The sequence below is a fragment of the Mus musculus genome, chromosome 17 (assembly GCF_000001635.26).
Source record: "Mus musculus strain C57BL/6J chromosome 17, GRCm38.p6 C57BL/6J".
Lineage (NCBI taxonomy): Eukaryota > Metazoa > Chordata > Mammalia > Rodentia > Muridae > Mus > Mus musculus.
In genome coordinates this window covers 7,158,066-7,172,066 of record NC_000083.6, presented here as the reverse complement: position 1 = coordinate 7,172,066, position 14,001 = coordinate 7,158,066, and the positions used below count along the sequence as shown (strand labels likewise).

Here is a 14,001-nt window from a genome sequence, read left to right as displayed (position 1 = left end):
TAGCCAGCACCGCTTGCTGAGCCATCTCTCTGCCCCCTTTTCCATCAGTGTGACCTTCTGCATATCTATAGAGTATACCACATCCTAGGGGTCTTAGGAATGTTATTCACACACACACAGGTCTTAGGAATGTTATTCACACACACACACACACACACACAAAATTACTTTTACTGCCCCCAACATATGTGCATCTTGCTCACCACAGTATTTGAGGCCTTTCCACAGCCTAGTTCAGTTCTCCTTGCTGAATCAGCACACAGGCTTCTGTAACACCCAGGTCCCTCCAACTCCTCTATAAATGGCACATAGAGTTTGCTCACAGAGACGAAGAGACAAGAGCAACAGCTCAGAGACAAGGGACAGCATAATAAACTTGGCGTTATGAGAAAATAGATGATAAAAACACATCTGGTGGGAAGGTAATACTTCTGTAATTTCTGTTCCTGTTAGCTAGATTTTTGCAGAATACCAGAAAAAAAAATGAACTTTTATTCAATTTCTCTCATCATTAAGTTTAAATACCCCTCTCCATTACCAGAATGATAATTGTGTTTGTCCAAAATCAGTGCTTTGCTCTCTGAGAACCGCTCTACTCTATTCAATTCTGAGCTGGAATTTAGCAACAGAAACTTTTTCAACAGCAGTTCCCTGGTGGTTTTAAGTCTGTCCCCGGACTTAAAAGGTCTCTTGATCATCACAGAGCCCTTTGCCTGTGTGTAACATACTAAGGCTGAGACAGAGCAATTCAACATGAAATCTGTGATATTTTTTTCTAACCACACACACAATTCCATATGGGCCTGCACTGAAGCAGGGACATCAATGTTCCATGAAATCTCTAGGTTAGTTGTCAACTTTCTCTTACACACTTCACTAGCAAAGCGGGTCACACGGTTTTGCTCTCTATGGACTCATCAACAACGTGGTCTGAGCACTGGGATGAGGATAGTTTAGTTGTTAGTCAGAAATGAAAGCCACCGTTAAAATCACAGACGACTGGACATGGAAGATGCGAGACCTGCAAAGGTCAAGATTTTCCGGCATCCCTCGGGTTTCAGAGCCAATCTATCTCAAAGCCTGGGCTGCGGGGGAATTGCGTCAGGCACTCCACCACCTAGGAACACCAAAATGCACAGAGCCCTCTTGAGTTGCTTTGGTCAACTCTACACTGATCTCAAATACCCTGATCCACACAGTACCAGACTCAAGGTAAAACGGGCAGGCGCCAGAGGCTACAAAACTTAGGACTCATGTAGCCTCCCAAAGCACTCCCACACCACGCGGCAACCCAGCTGCACCGACCGCACCCCTCCTCTAAAGCCTCTCTCTAGGAGTGACCCCGAATCCTGTGCACACAGGGGCACTAGAAAGAAATTCACTGAGGTTAACTTCAATCGCAGCAAGGACTCGCTCTCTGCAGTTGTTATGAAGTGCTAACATTTGGAGTCGATTTGATAGATTTTCATGACAACTGGACCAGTTTTCAAATAACTTCCCACAGCTGGCTCCGGTCTGGGGTGATGATGCACTGGACTGTAGCCGCACGCCCTGAGGCTCTACATGCCCACTCCAGGCGCAGCGGGGACCCGCATCCTGCGCGCTCCCGGGGAGGGCCTTTACCTCGAGGCGACTCAGACTGGAGCTCTTGGAGCGCGACTTCTTGCGCAGGTACACGGAGAAGAACCTGCGCACCGTGAACTTCTTCATGCTCAGCTCCATCGCCCCGCGCCCAGCTGCCAGGAGCCGCAGGGCCGGCGGGCGCGCATCCCCGGCACATCCCAGGCTAGGCAGCGCGCTGGCGGGCACGCGCGCCGGGGAGCCCGACGCGGCGGCCCTCGGCGCGGATGCGGGCTGCAAGCACAAAGGGCAGGCCGCACCGGCCACCGGGCCCGGGTCCCTGGATCACTCCCGCGGCGCCTTTGCCTCCGGCCAGGAGTACCAGCTCCCGGCAACCTGCCCCGCCCATAGACTACACCCAGCGTCGTTCCGACCAACCAGAGTGCGACGCTGCGCCACGCCTACACGCCCACCCACCAATCAGTGCCCGCAGCCAGAGCTCTTTTCCCCTTTAGTCGGAAAACCTACTCCGGACAGCCCCACCCTCACCCCGCCCACCACCGTACTCTCCAATTATCACCAGCCATCCTGCCCAGGGGCGTTGTCCCCGTGAACGCCTCCAATCAGCGCCGTTGCCTACTCCTCCCTCTCCTACAACTCCTGCCCTCAGAGAACAGTGGGGTGCAGTATCGCCCTGCCCACTGCCACGGCCGCCAATCAGCGCCCACGCCCGTTGTGAGCTTAATCAGTCGCTCCTGAGGCACGCTGCTCTTGTCCTGTCTCCCTGCCTCTTCTGTCCGAGCTGTTGTGTTCTTCTCCGAACACCTCTGTCCACTTGGACTCCACGCTTAGCATTTTGAATTTCTCTGCAAAGCAAAACTTTAATGACCTAGCATGCTAGAAAAGCGCCCACAAGCACTACACTCGGGTCACTCCTACAGCTGGTCCCTGCAACTCCTTGCTTATTGGGGAATCATTGGGAGAGGACCCCGCCTGCTTCGCAGTGTCAGCGGCCTTCCTCCTCTCGGTGAGGACGCCTCACGTGGTCGGGGCCAGCAGCTGAGAACAAAGGCTCACATCCGCTCTCTGTGACCTCGGGCTCCATTTATAGACAATTATCCTCACAGATGACTATCAGGGCCAGCAGCAGGAACATCCTGAGTCTCAGTCTGAGGAAGCAATCAGAGCCTGCTTTAACCTAAGTCCAAATGATCCTTCCTAGTCACACAAAAAGAAAGGCTGAGGTTAATAAAGTCTTATGCCCCGTGGCAGAATAGAAGCAGATTAGAGAAGAGCTGAGGGTAAGCCCAGTTCCTTTGGCCACTGGAGAAAACAGATTCACTCTCCTGCATGATATGCAGCCCACCGGGCAGTTCTCAACACTTTCCCACCCAGACTGGTGGTAGTCATAAAGGACACAGGAATCAAAAGATCCAACATGCTGGGAAACCCACGTCACATAAAACATCAAAGGGCTAATTTCACCTGGAGCAGGAGTCAGTCCCATCTAGAGCGGGCTTTTAGGAACTGCTATCCCTCTGGTGTGGGGCTCCAGAGATAGGCTGCATGCAGTGTAAGGGTTTGCAGCTTCAGTAGAGACAGTGTACACTGGCTTGTGACTTGTGACTTGACCTCAGCATCTCTCCCCGTGATGTCTTAGCTCCCAGAGGTGCCTTCTAAGGATGAAATCAGGAGAATGGGCTAAGATCGGGTCCTCTAAGCAAACCTTCTTGGCTACTCTTGGAATGTTTATTATTTTACACTGCCTGAGGGCAAGGCCTGGTCCTTTTTCAAGGAGACTTTAGCAATTAGAGTACCTAATCATAAACTCCTATGGAGAATTGGTTCCTAAGACTCCTGAATTGGCAAGGTCTTGGAGAGCTGAGGGCAGAGACCTCTGGCTCACATTCGTTAGTGGTCTCCCTGATCACTCTGCTATCACCCCCCCCAGGAAGCTGATCTTGGCTCTTTTTCTAGACTTGGGGACCCCCTGAGTTAACTAGGTTCAGAAGCTCACCCCTTCTGAAATTGCTTGCAATTAAGTAAGAAAATCTGGAGAGCAGAAAGTCTCCAAAACACTGGATATGAAGCTCAAAAGCAAGCAATGCAAGCTACATTTCAAAGCTAGGGTGGAGGAGGGCTGCAGCCAACAGCCAGGCAGTAATCTGATGTAGTTAGCCGAAGGGAGATTTAGGGAGAAGGTAAGAATGCCTCAAGCTGAGGAAAACATCGCAGCATCAGCTCTGTCTACCTAGAACCAGGCTGACTTCCTGTGGCTTTGGCACTTAGCTGAAGGCCATTCACCTGGAGAAGGAGTTCGGTAGCTGGAACCCACTGCAAAGCACAGAGCTGCTCTGCACAGGTTTACTAATCCAGGCAACTTCTTTGAAGATTTTAGTGTTTCCAGTCCCTCTCTGGATGTTACACCTGCCCTGGAGTTTGTCAGGGCACATCTATAGTCAATGCCGCACATCAAGCTACTGGCTTCCAATGCAACCTTCCTCCCCTTAAGACAGCAGGAGTGCAGAGGACTGGAGGGCGATGCCTCAGAAACAACCAGGTAAAGCCCCATGGAGATAAGAAGAAAGCAGACTGGCCAACTGGTCGACTACACCTTCACATGCCTGTGTGTGTCCCCAGCTCAGGAAACTAAGAGGGAAAGGGGGTGGGGGGTGCACAACCCTGAGGGAAAAGCAGAAATGAACAGTGCATCTCAACTAGGAGAGACAGGTAGAAGAAGATTCATGACTCATGGTGTAGGAAAGCCAAGAGAGAGCAGTGACATAGGAGGAGGGGGAGGGGGAGGAGGAAGAGTACACGGAAGAGAAACCATTACATGTAGAGAGAGTATCGAGTATCGTGTGTGTTGTATGGATACATTACCTGTCAATTAAAAACTATGGCCTACAAGAGAGGGTAGATTAGAAGGTCCAAAAGGCAGAAAGAATTCTGGGATAGAACTAGGCATGGGAGGAGTCGCTGGAGGTATTGAGGAGAACAGATGCATGGGACCTGAGCAGAGGTAACCAGTCATGTGGCAGAATGTGGATTAGTTTAAGTAGGTTATGTTAAGTTATGAGCTAGTCAGGGAATGAGCCTGGCTATGTGGCCTAGGTATGTGCAAATATTTTTTTGAGTCTGAGTCATTATTCCAGGAGCTTTGGAACAGAAGGAAAAACAGCCTGTCATATACCAAGGAAGGGAAACCAGTCCATTGTATACCAATTCCATTCACGGAGTGAGAGCATAAAGGAGAAGCCGAGCAGAGGAGGGGGCTCTTCTGTCTCTGGATGCTAGCGTGATTTTAGAGCCTCGCAGCTATCCTGGGAGCACGAGGGATCCAGCTGTCGGGTGAAACATGATGTGGATAAACACTAGGAAATGCAGGTTCTCTACGCATCCTGCTAAGCTGCTGCATCAACCAACTCTGCAGCCAACCTTCTTTGAGAACTATTTGCATGGGGAAAAAAAGAACTCTCTCTACTGACTAAATTTTCTCTTCTTCAACTGAAGGAACAGTATTTTGAAAATATTAAACAGAGCTTTCATTATTAACTCAGTTGGTTTATCTAGATAGGTCCAGTTATGAAGCCCAAATTTTTGTGAAAATTGTTTAAGGTTATTTCAATGGCCGTGATACTGATAGACTATTGTGGGAGAAAATGCAGTGGGATTGTGACTCGCCGTAGCTTTAGGACAGAATTCATCGATGTGAATTCACCCCCAGGCAGGACATGGATTGGTCTTGTGCCTCAGCACTGTGTTCTCTCCAGAGAACCACAGTAGTCTGTGGCTTGGAGGCACATGCCAGCGTCTGAGAAAGACTAGCGCACTCCTGGTCCCTCTGGAAGTGGAAAGAGCAAAGGGGGTGGAGCATAGCTTCTCAGACCAGGTAAGGAGAGAGAAGGATGAAGAAAAAGAGCACCCTATACCCTAGGGTGGGAGACACTGGCGATCCTAGCCTCACTGTGTGTGGCCAAAGCAGGAGCTCAAGGAGTGACAGTTAGAGACATTTTTTTTTTCCCAAACAAAGGAGACATTATAAGAATCAGCGGATGGTACACACGGGAATACATCTTCACTTTAGGATGTTTTCTTGACAATGGGGTACAGTGTAGAAAATCCTTGGAAAGTGGAAACAATTTCTATAAGAGCTCTGTGACAACCTGGGGGGGTGACAGTGTCTGGGCAGAGAATATGTTACATTGTTCCAGAACGTAGGCAGGGAGTGTAGGAGGCCAGAGGGCAGCTCCTGGGCACTACGTCATCCCAAGCTCTGACTTCACGTTGTCCTCCACACATGGTAACTTCCCATGGCTCCCTACAACACCACAGCTTCCGTGTCACCTGTGTGCCATCCAAAGTAACTGGGCTGTGGAAAACCAAACCCCTGCGACTTCCAAGGGAGGGGAAAACACAACTCCCGCCCGGGCAGGCCCTTTTGTTACGGTTTGGGATGACTTTCACACTTAAATATCGAGCGTCCTTAAAGATGTAGAAAATAATATCTAATAACCAAGGACTAATGGGGACAATTTAAAAATGAAATTGAACTACGGGGAAAATGAAATCAAAATTTAAATAAGACCCGTGGTCGCAAAAAAACAATTGTAGTTATACCAAGACCCAGCTGCCTCTGTGTGAACGCCTGTGTATTCGGAGTTTATTTCTGTGATTCCCAAATTATTAATCAGTTCTCTCCTGCATACATCTGAATGTGACTTAAGGAGAAGAAGCATGGTGACTAAGAGCGAGCGACAGCTGCTACTGGGAGCTGCAGTGTCATCATCCTGTCTCCATTGATTGCGGCTGTGCCCCACCCAGTGCCAAGCCTGGAGACACAGGGGAAAGGTAGCCTAGGCTATGCTCACAAGGTATATCTGCATGGTGGGGAAAGCCCTGGGGGCCTCAGAAAAAGTTTCTGGTTCAGTTGAGAAGCAAGAGGCAGCCTCTGTGTTCACCCCAGAAGACAAGGTCATGTTGGCTGATTGACAGTGAAGACACGCTAAAGAGCCAGAAAGTACCAAAGACCCAAAATCCCAAAGACCATGCTGTCTGCTGAGCTTACATAGCAGGTGCTGTGTGGAGGGAAGAGGGCAGAGCTTCCCAAGGCAGACTTTGGTCAGACTTTGCACATGGGGACTTTGAGGAGCCCATCCTGGCAAATCCAACCAAGAGCATCTTCAGCCTTCCACATTACCCCTACACAGCTGATGCTGTCCTCGGCCACCCTGAAAACATACCGCCTGTCCACACCACACTGGGAGCAGTGAGCTCTGTGTCAGATATGAGTGGTTCTGGACTCCTTGCTGAAGATTTCATAGGCCGATACCTCCTCACCCACAAAGCAGAGCCCCGACTCCTCACACTATAAAACGGCCCTTGGGCCTCCTGCATCCCCCTTCCACCCTTTCCAGCACCAGGCTCAAGCTCTGGTTTGCTTCTTGGTCCCTGCATGTGTGAAGCTCAGTAGCCTTTGTTCTGGAGATAATGGGGGAGATAAGAAATATAAGAACTGGTGGCCTATCCAGCCCTTTCCACTATCTGTGTGAAGACTCCACTGACAAAAACTCAGGCAGAAAACAGACAAGCTGTGCCCGTGTGCGCAATATAAACAGACACACACATTCTCTAGCCCAGTGGTTCTCAACCCTTTAAAACAGTTGTGGTGACTCCCAATCATAAAATTATTTTATTGCTACTTCATAACTGTAATTTAGCTTCTGTTATAAATTGTAATGTAAAAATCTAATATGTGTTTTGTTTCCAACCTGGGATGAGGGACTGAGGTGCATATTTCATGTATCAAAGCAGACTGAGCCTCTAAGGTCTCCCAGCATCCCTCAGTCCCTACCTGGCATTCCCTGCCCCCAGCCATGATCTCACCAGGCCAGGGGCTGGGCTGCCCTTCCCCAGAGGCTCCTCCCTATATAATCCAGACATTTTGGTCTCACTCTTCTCTCTCTGCCAATCTTTGTCTCCTCCCCCTCTCTCCCCATGGGGACTCCCCTGGCCTCCTTCCTTGGGGCAGTAAACTCACCTGAGAGCAGCTTCCCAATAAAACCGCCTTTAATATAATCTAATCTGGCTTGAATTGGCTCATTTCACTGGCTAATATGCAGGATATCTAACATGCAACCCCTGTGAAAAGGTCAATTGATCCCCAGTGGAGTCATGACCCACAGGTTGAGAACTGCTATTCTAGAGAAAGCCAGGTAGCAGAGAATCCCTCAGACTTGGGACCAAGCTAACCACAAATCACAATGAAACCCACATCAGTCCAAGGCAACAGACCCAGAATCAGATGTGTGGTGACTCAGCTAGGGGAGGTGTCTGCTGCAGATGACAAGATGACCAAATGTAATATGTCCACGGAAATTAAAGCAAGATGTGCAAGCGTGATTACAGACAGGAAACCACAAGGGTGACTAATCAGATCTAAAACCACGGGAGGAAAATGTGACATTTGACACTAGCTAGATATGGCCAACATAGGTGTGCTGTTCATCAGAGGAGGGTTAGACAGAGTGAAGCAGGTAAAAGGTAGGTCACGAACAAATACACATGTTTTATGGGGGGGGGGGCTCCTAATTTGCATTTCTATACTTTTGAGATCAAATGACCCAACCTGTAGTGGCTATTCCTGGTTGTCAACTTGACTATATCTGGAATAGTTCACAATCCAGAATTGGAAGGCTGACCTGTGGTCCTGATCTTGAGGCCGGGAGATAAAAATTTCTGACCTGGATCCTGGCATGGAGATCTTGAGGCATAGTGGCTATGAATCCCAGGAGACTAAGGCAAGGAGTTCAAGGTCATCTGGAACAAAGCAAGTCCCAGATCCAAGCATGGTGGTACACACCTTTAATCGGAGCCACACCTTCTGCTGGAGACCTACATAAGGACATTGGAAGAAGGAAAAGTCTCTCTTCGCCTGCTTGCCTTGTGGGACTGAGCAACTGCTAGATCCTTGGACTTCCATCCACAGCTGCTGCTGACCATTGTTGGGGAGGTGGACTACAGTCTGCAAGTCATCAACAAATCCCCTTGCTATAGAGGTTGCCCATAAGTTCTGTGGCTGTAGAGAACCCTGACTGTTACACAACCTTTGCTGAAACTGAGTTTAAGTTGTGTGGTCTTTACCGGGCCCTGTCACTGAATCTGACTGAGCCACTCCTGAAGTAAGGCTAGTTTTCCAACCTCTCCACTCAGATCTGAGAGGTCCCTCAGGACTGTCACCTGTACTTGCGAACATTCTCAGACCCCTCCATTCTAACCCTCTCTCACAAGTTTTGCCAGATACAGTTCACTGGATACAACCTTACCACCTCCTGACACCCTGTCACCAAACTGACCAAGCCAGCAGGACCACCCACAGCTCCCCAGGACTTCTAAACAAGGGACACTCCTCAGAACACCGTTGGCACCCCTGAAGGACACAGGCTCTATCACATGCCTGTTGGTATCATCTGCAAAGGTGAGCTACCAGGGTCCATGGTCTCTGTCTAGGTCCTTGGTCTCTGTCTAGGCCCCCCTTCCTGGTTTCCTTGTCTCTGCCCTCCATTCTATGGGCTCTGTAGGGTCCTTGCTTGGTACCCTGTTTTGTCTGCAGCTTGCTATGACCTTGCCTACATCTTTTGCCAACACTAAACGACCCAAGCCTATATTCTACTGTTATGTCCAGAGAGTCACTTGCTATAAAGGGCTTTGGTGTACAATAAATAGTGTTTTATCTCTGCAATATCTTAATCTAACACACAGAAAGAATCTCACTCTCTGCAGTGAAGACTGACGCCTAGCCTAGCAATATGAGGAGGGCAATCCGTTAACTGAGAGAAAAGGACTTTTTCTCTCACCCCCAAGTCTGGGCATGAATTAGAGAGGAACCCTGAATGGGAGTGGGGGTGCTAGAAGGAAACAGGAACCAGGTTGAAACTATAGCAGGAAGGGTCCTGTAACTTGAAAGAGAGGGGAAAAGCTTTTCATAATAGAAAGGTCTAAAAAATCTGGAATCGTTTCAAAAGAGAATGTAAATTCCTTAATAGATTTTTTTTATTATTGACAGAGCTCTTCATCATTTAAAAATATTTCACAGGCACCAAGAGTACAACAGGGAACACATCCATGCATGGCAGGAACAAGATGAGCAAACAGACGTTCTGAAAGCCACGAGGTGGAAGGAGGTGGCACCCACCCACACACACTCTCTGGTCAGAGCTGGGGATGAGGTAAAGTGGGGGATTCTCAGCCACATGCTCAAGCCACATTTGTAGGTCCAGTCTTTCTGGGAAACACGCAAATAATGATTCAAGCATCATAGGATCCTCTTGACTCTCTTCTTGACTCATAGCTGGTCCTGAGGTTCATCGTGAATAGCTACCTACCACAGGTCAAGTTTCCCCAAAGAATCCAGAGATAGCACCAGGGACCACACAAACTAAGAGGTGATGTTAGTCTATCCCAAAGACAGCATCCCTAACTGGGGATAGGCTCATTCTGAAGGAAACGCCCATGCCTGGAAACGAGAAAGAACAAGGAGAGATGCTGATCTCCCAAAGTGAAGCAAAAGATGACAACACTTGTTTCTAAAGGTCCAGGTGGGAAACATGTAATGCTTACTCGGAAGTGCATGTATGTGCTTGTGGGACACGTGCCCGTCACACCCGTGCCATGATAAACACAGAACCCCAGAGCATATGAGCTCATGATCTTGAGCTGATAGACTCCCTGTGACCACGCGTCAGTGGAGGTGACAAGAGGACGAATTTATATTAGAGTCCCACAGAATATGCTCCACTGACACCTCTGGGGGAATTTAAAGAATTACAAGGACAGTAGATGTTGTGAAACGACCAAGCATGTTTGTTAAAAGAAGTAAAACTTGAAGACTAAAACTATAATAATTTATGTTTATAACCGATAAATAAATAGATCAACTTAAAACATTAAAAAAAAAAAAAAGGAAGCCATCAGTTTGAGGAAAGCCCTAGAAAAGGCTGGTGAAGGAGAGGCTGGAGCTGATACAGGCAGAGTGTCAAAGACAACAGGAGCTGAGGCCGAGGGAGGGCAGCCATGTAGGCCTAAGCTCCCAGTCTTCAGTGAGAGAGGACTAAAGAAAGGTCAAACTCTGTCTAAAGAAGAAAGACAGCAGGTGAGGATGTTTCAAAACCAATAAAAACCCACCAATGGTCTTACTTACAAAGGTCTGATAATTCCAAGGAGGATTAAGCAGAAAGAACCTCACACCTAAATCCCACATGATAACAAAAGCAGGCAAACAGGAAACAAGCCAGATTAGGCCATGAATGAGTTCTCAGTGAGGGAGCCAGTCACCACCTCAGAGACCACACCCTCTGAGCCCTCTGAGCTGTGAGTTTAAGAGAGTGGAGTGATTTGCCTAAAGAGAGATTAAATGGAAGAAACAATTTCGCCATCAAATTCTCTCCCTGAAAAAGCAATAATTTTCATGAACCAGGAAGACATTTGCTGGGAAACAACATGAGGATGTGTGCAACCAGTAAAAATCTTAAGAGTGATCCTAACCACATAAGAGCTAGATAGACAGAAATTAAAATATTGTATAATGTGTTTATGTAAATCAAGTTAAGAATGAAGTCCTGGTTTTAAAAAATAACACAGGCAGGGCTGGCAAGGTTGCTCAGTGGGTGGAAGAGCTTGCTGCCAGGCCTGACGACTCAAGTTTGATCACCAGGCCTCATGAGAACTGACTTCTACACACTCACCTTTCAGTGAGTGAACCCCCACCAATGGCGACACATACACATGCTCACACACACATTAATAAATAAATGTAATTTAAAAAGATAAATTAGAAGGCACAGAAGGACCGTGATCTGAGTTCAAGCCTTCTCTTTGTATTTTTTTCTGGAGATGAATAAAGAGGCCAAATAACTTCAGGTGAAAGTACACATGTCCAAGTTTCTACAATAATCAATAAAAATATAGATCCAATGTAAACCCCGATAAAAAGCAAAAGTGTAACGTGAGAAAAAATGCAAAAGAAGTGAAGTCAGATAAGAAGGAAAGATGTGATCAGGAGTCTACCGATACTGCCCAGAGTACCTCTGCATCCCACGAGCCATTTCCCCGGACGGGATGCAGGATGCAGCCTGAAGAAATGAAGTCACAGTTCTCTCTAGGACAAGAGTACGCTAACTACCATGTGCCCAAAACTACTATGTCCCCTAAGCCTGGTGTGAGCCCAGCATCCCTGTTAGGACCCAAGGGGCACGGCGTGGATGCAGCCCTATCACTGCCTGATCCTTGAGTGGAGCAGCGCCTGCTTCTCATCCTGGAAACTCACATTCCTTCCACAATGTCCAAGCAATGCCAGGCTGATTATTAATTTGTTAAAAAGGCAAGGTTAAATTGTACATTTCACATTTTTAAAAAGTGGGAGATATATATCTTCTTTTAAACACTAAAAATTACAACCAATATTAATGTGACAGATTCTGCAGTTAAAAGACAGACTGTCAAACTGGTTTAAAGTAGTAGAACTTAGCTATAGAGAGATTGCTAAAACAAGACACATGGAAAATTTCAAACAGGAGTATGGAAAAAGGACATAACGTTCAATTAGCAATAAAAGCGACAAGGAATTAGTCTCACACAAAAGCAGTCACTACTCACTGATAAAGTTAGCCACAGGGAAGACACAATCACTCAAATACACGTGTGCTGGTTAATACAGCTTCAGAAGACGCTGGCTAAACTCGGACAAAATAAAGCCATCCCAACAAGCCATGATCATTTGAATAAATTGTTAACACTTCCCTCAATAAATGAAAAGAAAATAACAAAAATATCACCACATTTTGAATAATTAAATCTCTTTCTTTCTTTCTTCCTTCCTTCCTTCCTTCCTTCCTTCCTTCCTTCCTTTCTTTCTTTCTTTCTTTCTTTCTTTCTTTCTTTCTTTCTTTCTTTCTTTCTTTCTTTTTGGTTTTTTGAGATAGGGTTTCTCTGTTTAGTCCTGGTTGTTCTGGAACTCACTCTGTAGACCAGGCTGGCCTCGAACTCAGAAATCTGCCTGCCTCTGCCTCCCAAGTGCTGGGATTAAAGGCGTGGGCCACCAAGCCCGGCTAATTAAATCATTTTAAAAAGCTGATTTCGTGAGCATGTACAACACATACTGTCCTGTTGAATTATATATTCTTTTCAAGTACACGTGTGTTTTTAAAAGTCTGTGTTATACCGTAGGCTCCAAAGCATGCTTTAGTAAGTTTTCTAGAAGATAGTCACAGTAACAACCGCTACTGTAAGAACTGACTTTTCATGCCATACCACAGAAATTAGCTTCATAACTAAAAATAGCTAATATGTTAGCAATTTTTGTTTGCTTTTTTTCCTGAGACAGGATTTCCTGAGATAGTAAGATCTGGATCTTACTATGTAGCCCAAACTGGCCTCAAACACTCAGCGATTGTGAGCTCTGGGAGTGCAGACATGAGCCAGGAAACTTCGCTATCATTGGCAACTTTAAAGGGTAAATGTTTAGTAACCTTGAATCAAATACTACATTACAATGAAGATTAGAGACTACTTGGATTTAAGACATTGAAAACATATAATTAAGTTAGGACTGGGGTACTATATCATTAAATAGTTCAGCTAGAGAGATTAGTGAATTATGATTATTAGAAAGCAAAAAATTAAACATAGAACTTAAAAAATAAAGGAAAAGGGAATTCCAGGAGGATGAGCCCAGGGAGAGCAGAAGGGAGAAAATAATAAAAAACAATAATCAAAATAAACTTAAAAATTAAAGAAAGACAATTCAAAGGTACATCCAAAAACTTAGTTTTAGCAGAAGCGTTGTGAGAATTAAAGGTCAAGGGTGGCCTCGGAGGTGTGGAGGACAGCAAGTCAGGATGTGTCCCTGCCCTGTGTCTACAGTTAGCACAGAGCTTAGTCTAGGCAGATCATACAGGGCCCACAGACGGAGGTCATGTGTCCACTACAGCCACACATGGTATCAAGAAGCTACCAGAGGCGCCCGCCTTAAAGCACTCTCCAGGTCTCCTTCCTTCTCTTTCAGCGAATTCTAACAAGACTGCTGAGCCTCTGCAGGCTCCGTGGAAATCTCCAGGTACAGCCGGGGAGGAGGTTACTGCTGGCTCTCATGCTTATCTCACCCCACCTTCCTTGCTCCCTGGGCTCCAACCCCAGGGAGCCCTTTCCCCTTCTCAGACGTGCCAGGTTCCTCCCTGCCTTCCCGGGATTGGGGATATATACATCCGGCTACCCCCACACAGCTCCTGAGGTACCTGGTCACTCACCACAAGAGCCACCAAATCCTCCACAAGACCTGTTCTGCAACATCAACCCTTCCCATGGGGCCCCAGAACCCCCAGGTCTCCTGGCAGATATTTCTCTAGTGAACTGAGCCCCTCATAGGTGAATGCTTAGAACTCAGGC

The 14,001-nt window shown here is 47.1% G+C and overlaps 1 protein-coding gene across 5 annotated transcripts in view; it reads right to left on the bottom strand.

The window, feature by feature from the left end:
* The window catches only part of Rps6ka2 (ribosomal protein S6 kinase, polypeptide 2), a 214,345-nt gene that overhangs the window by 131,249 nt on the left and 69,095 nt on the right, over window positions 1–14,001 (bottom strand). Inside the window, exon 1 of one of the 5 annotated variants that reach the window (XM_006523200.2) lies at window positions 1,624–1,962. The exons of 3 other annotated variants lie outside the window; for them this stretch is intronic. Coding sequence is in view for 1 of the 2 variants with exons in the window: in NM_011299.4 (NP_035429.1) it covers window positions 1,624–1,722 (99 nt within the window). In the remaining variant the exon portion in view is untranslated. Of the gene's footprint in view, window positions 1–1,623; window positions 1,963–14,001 lie in introns of those variants that run through there. One more of the 5 variants, NM_011299.4, reaches the window with a different exon arrangement.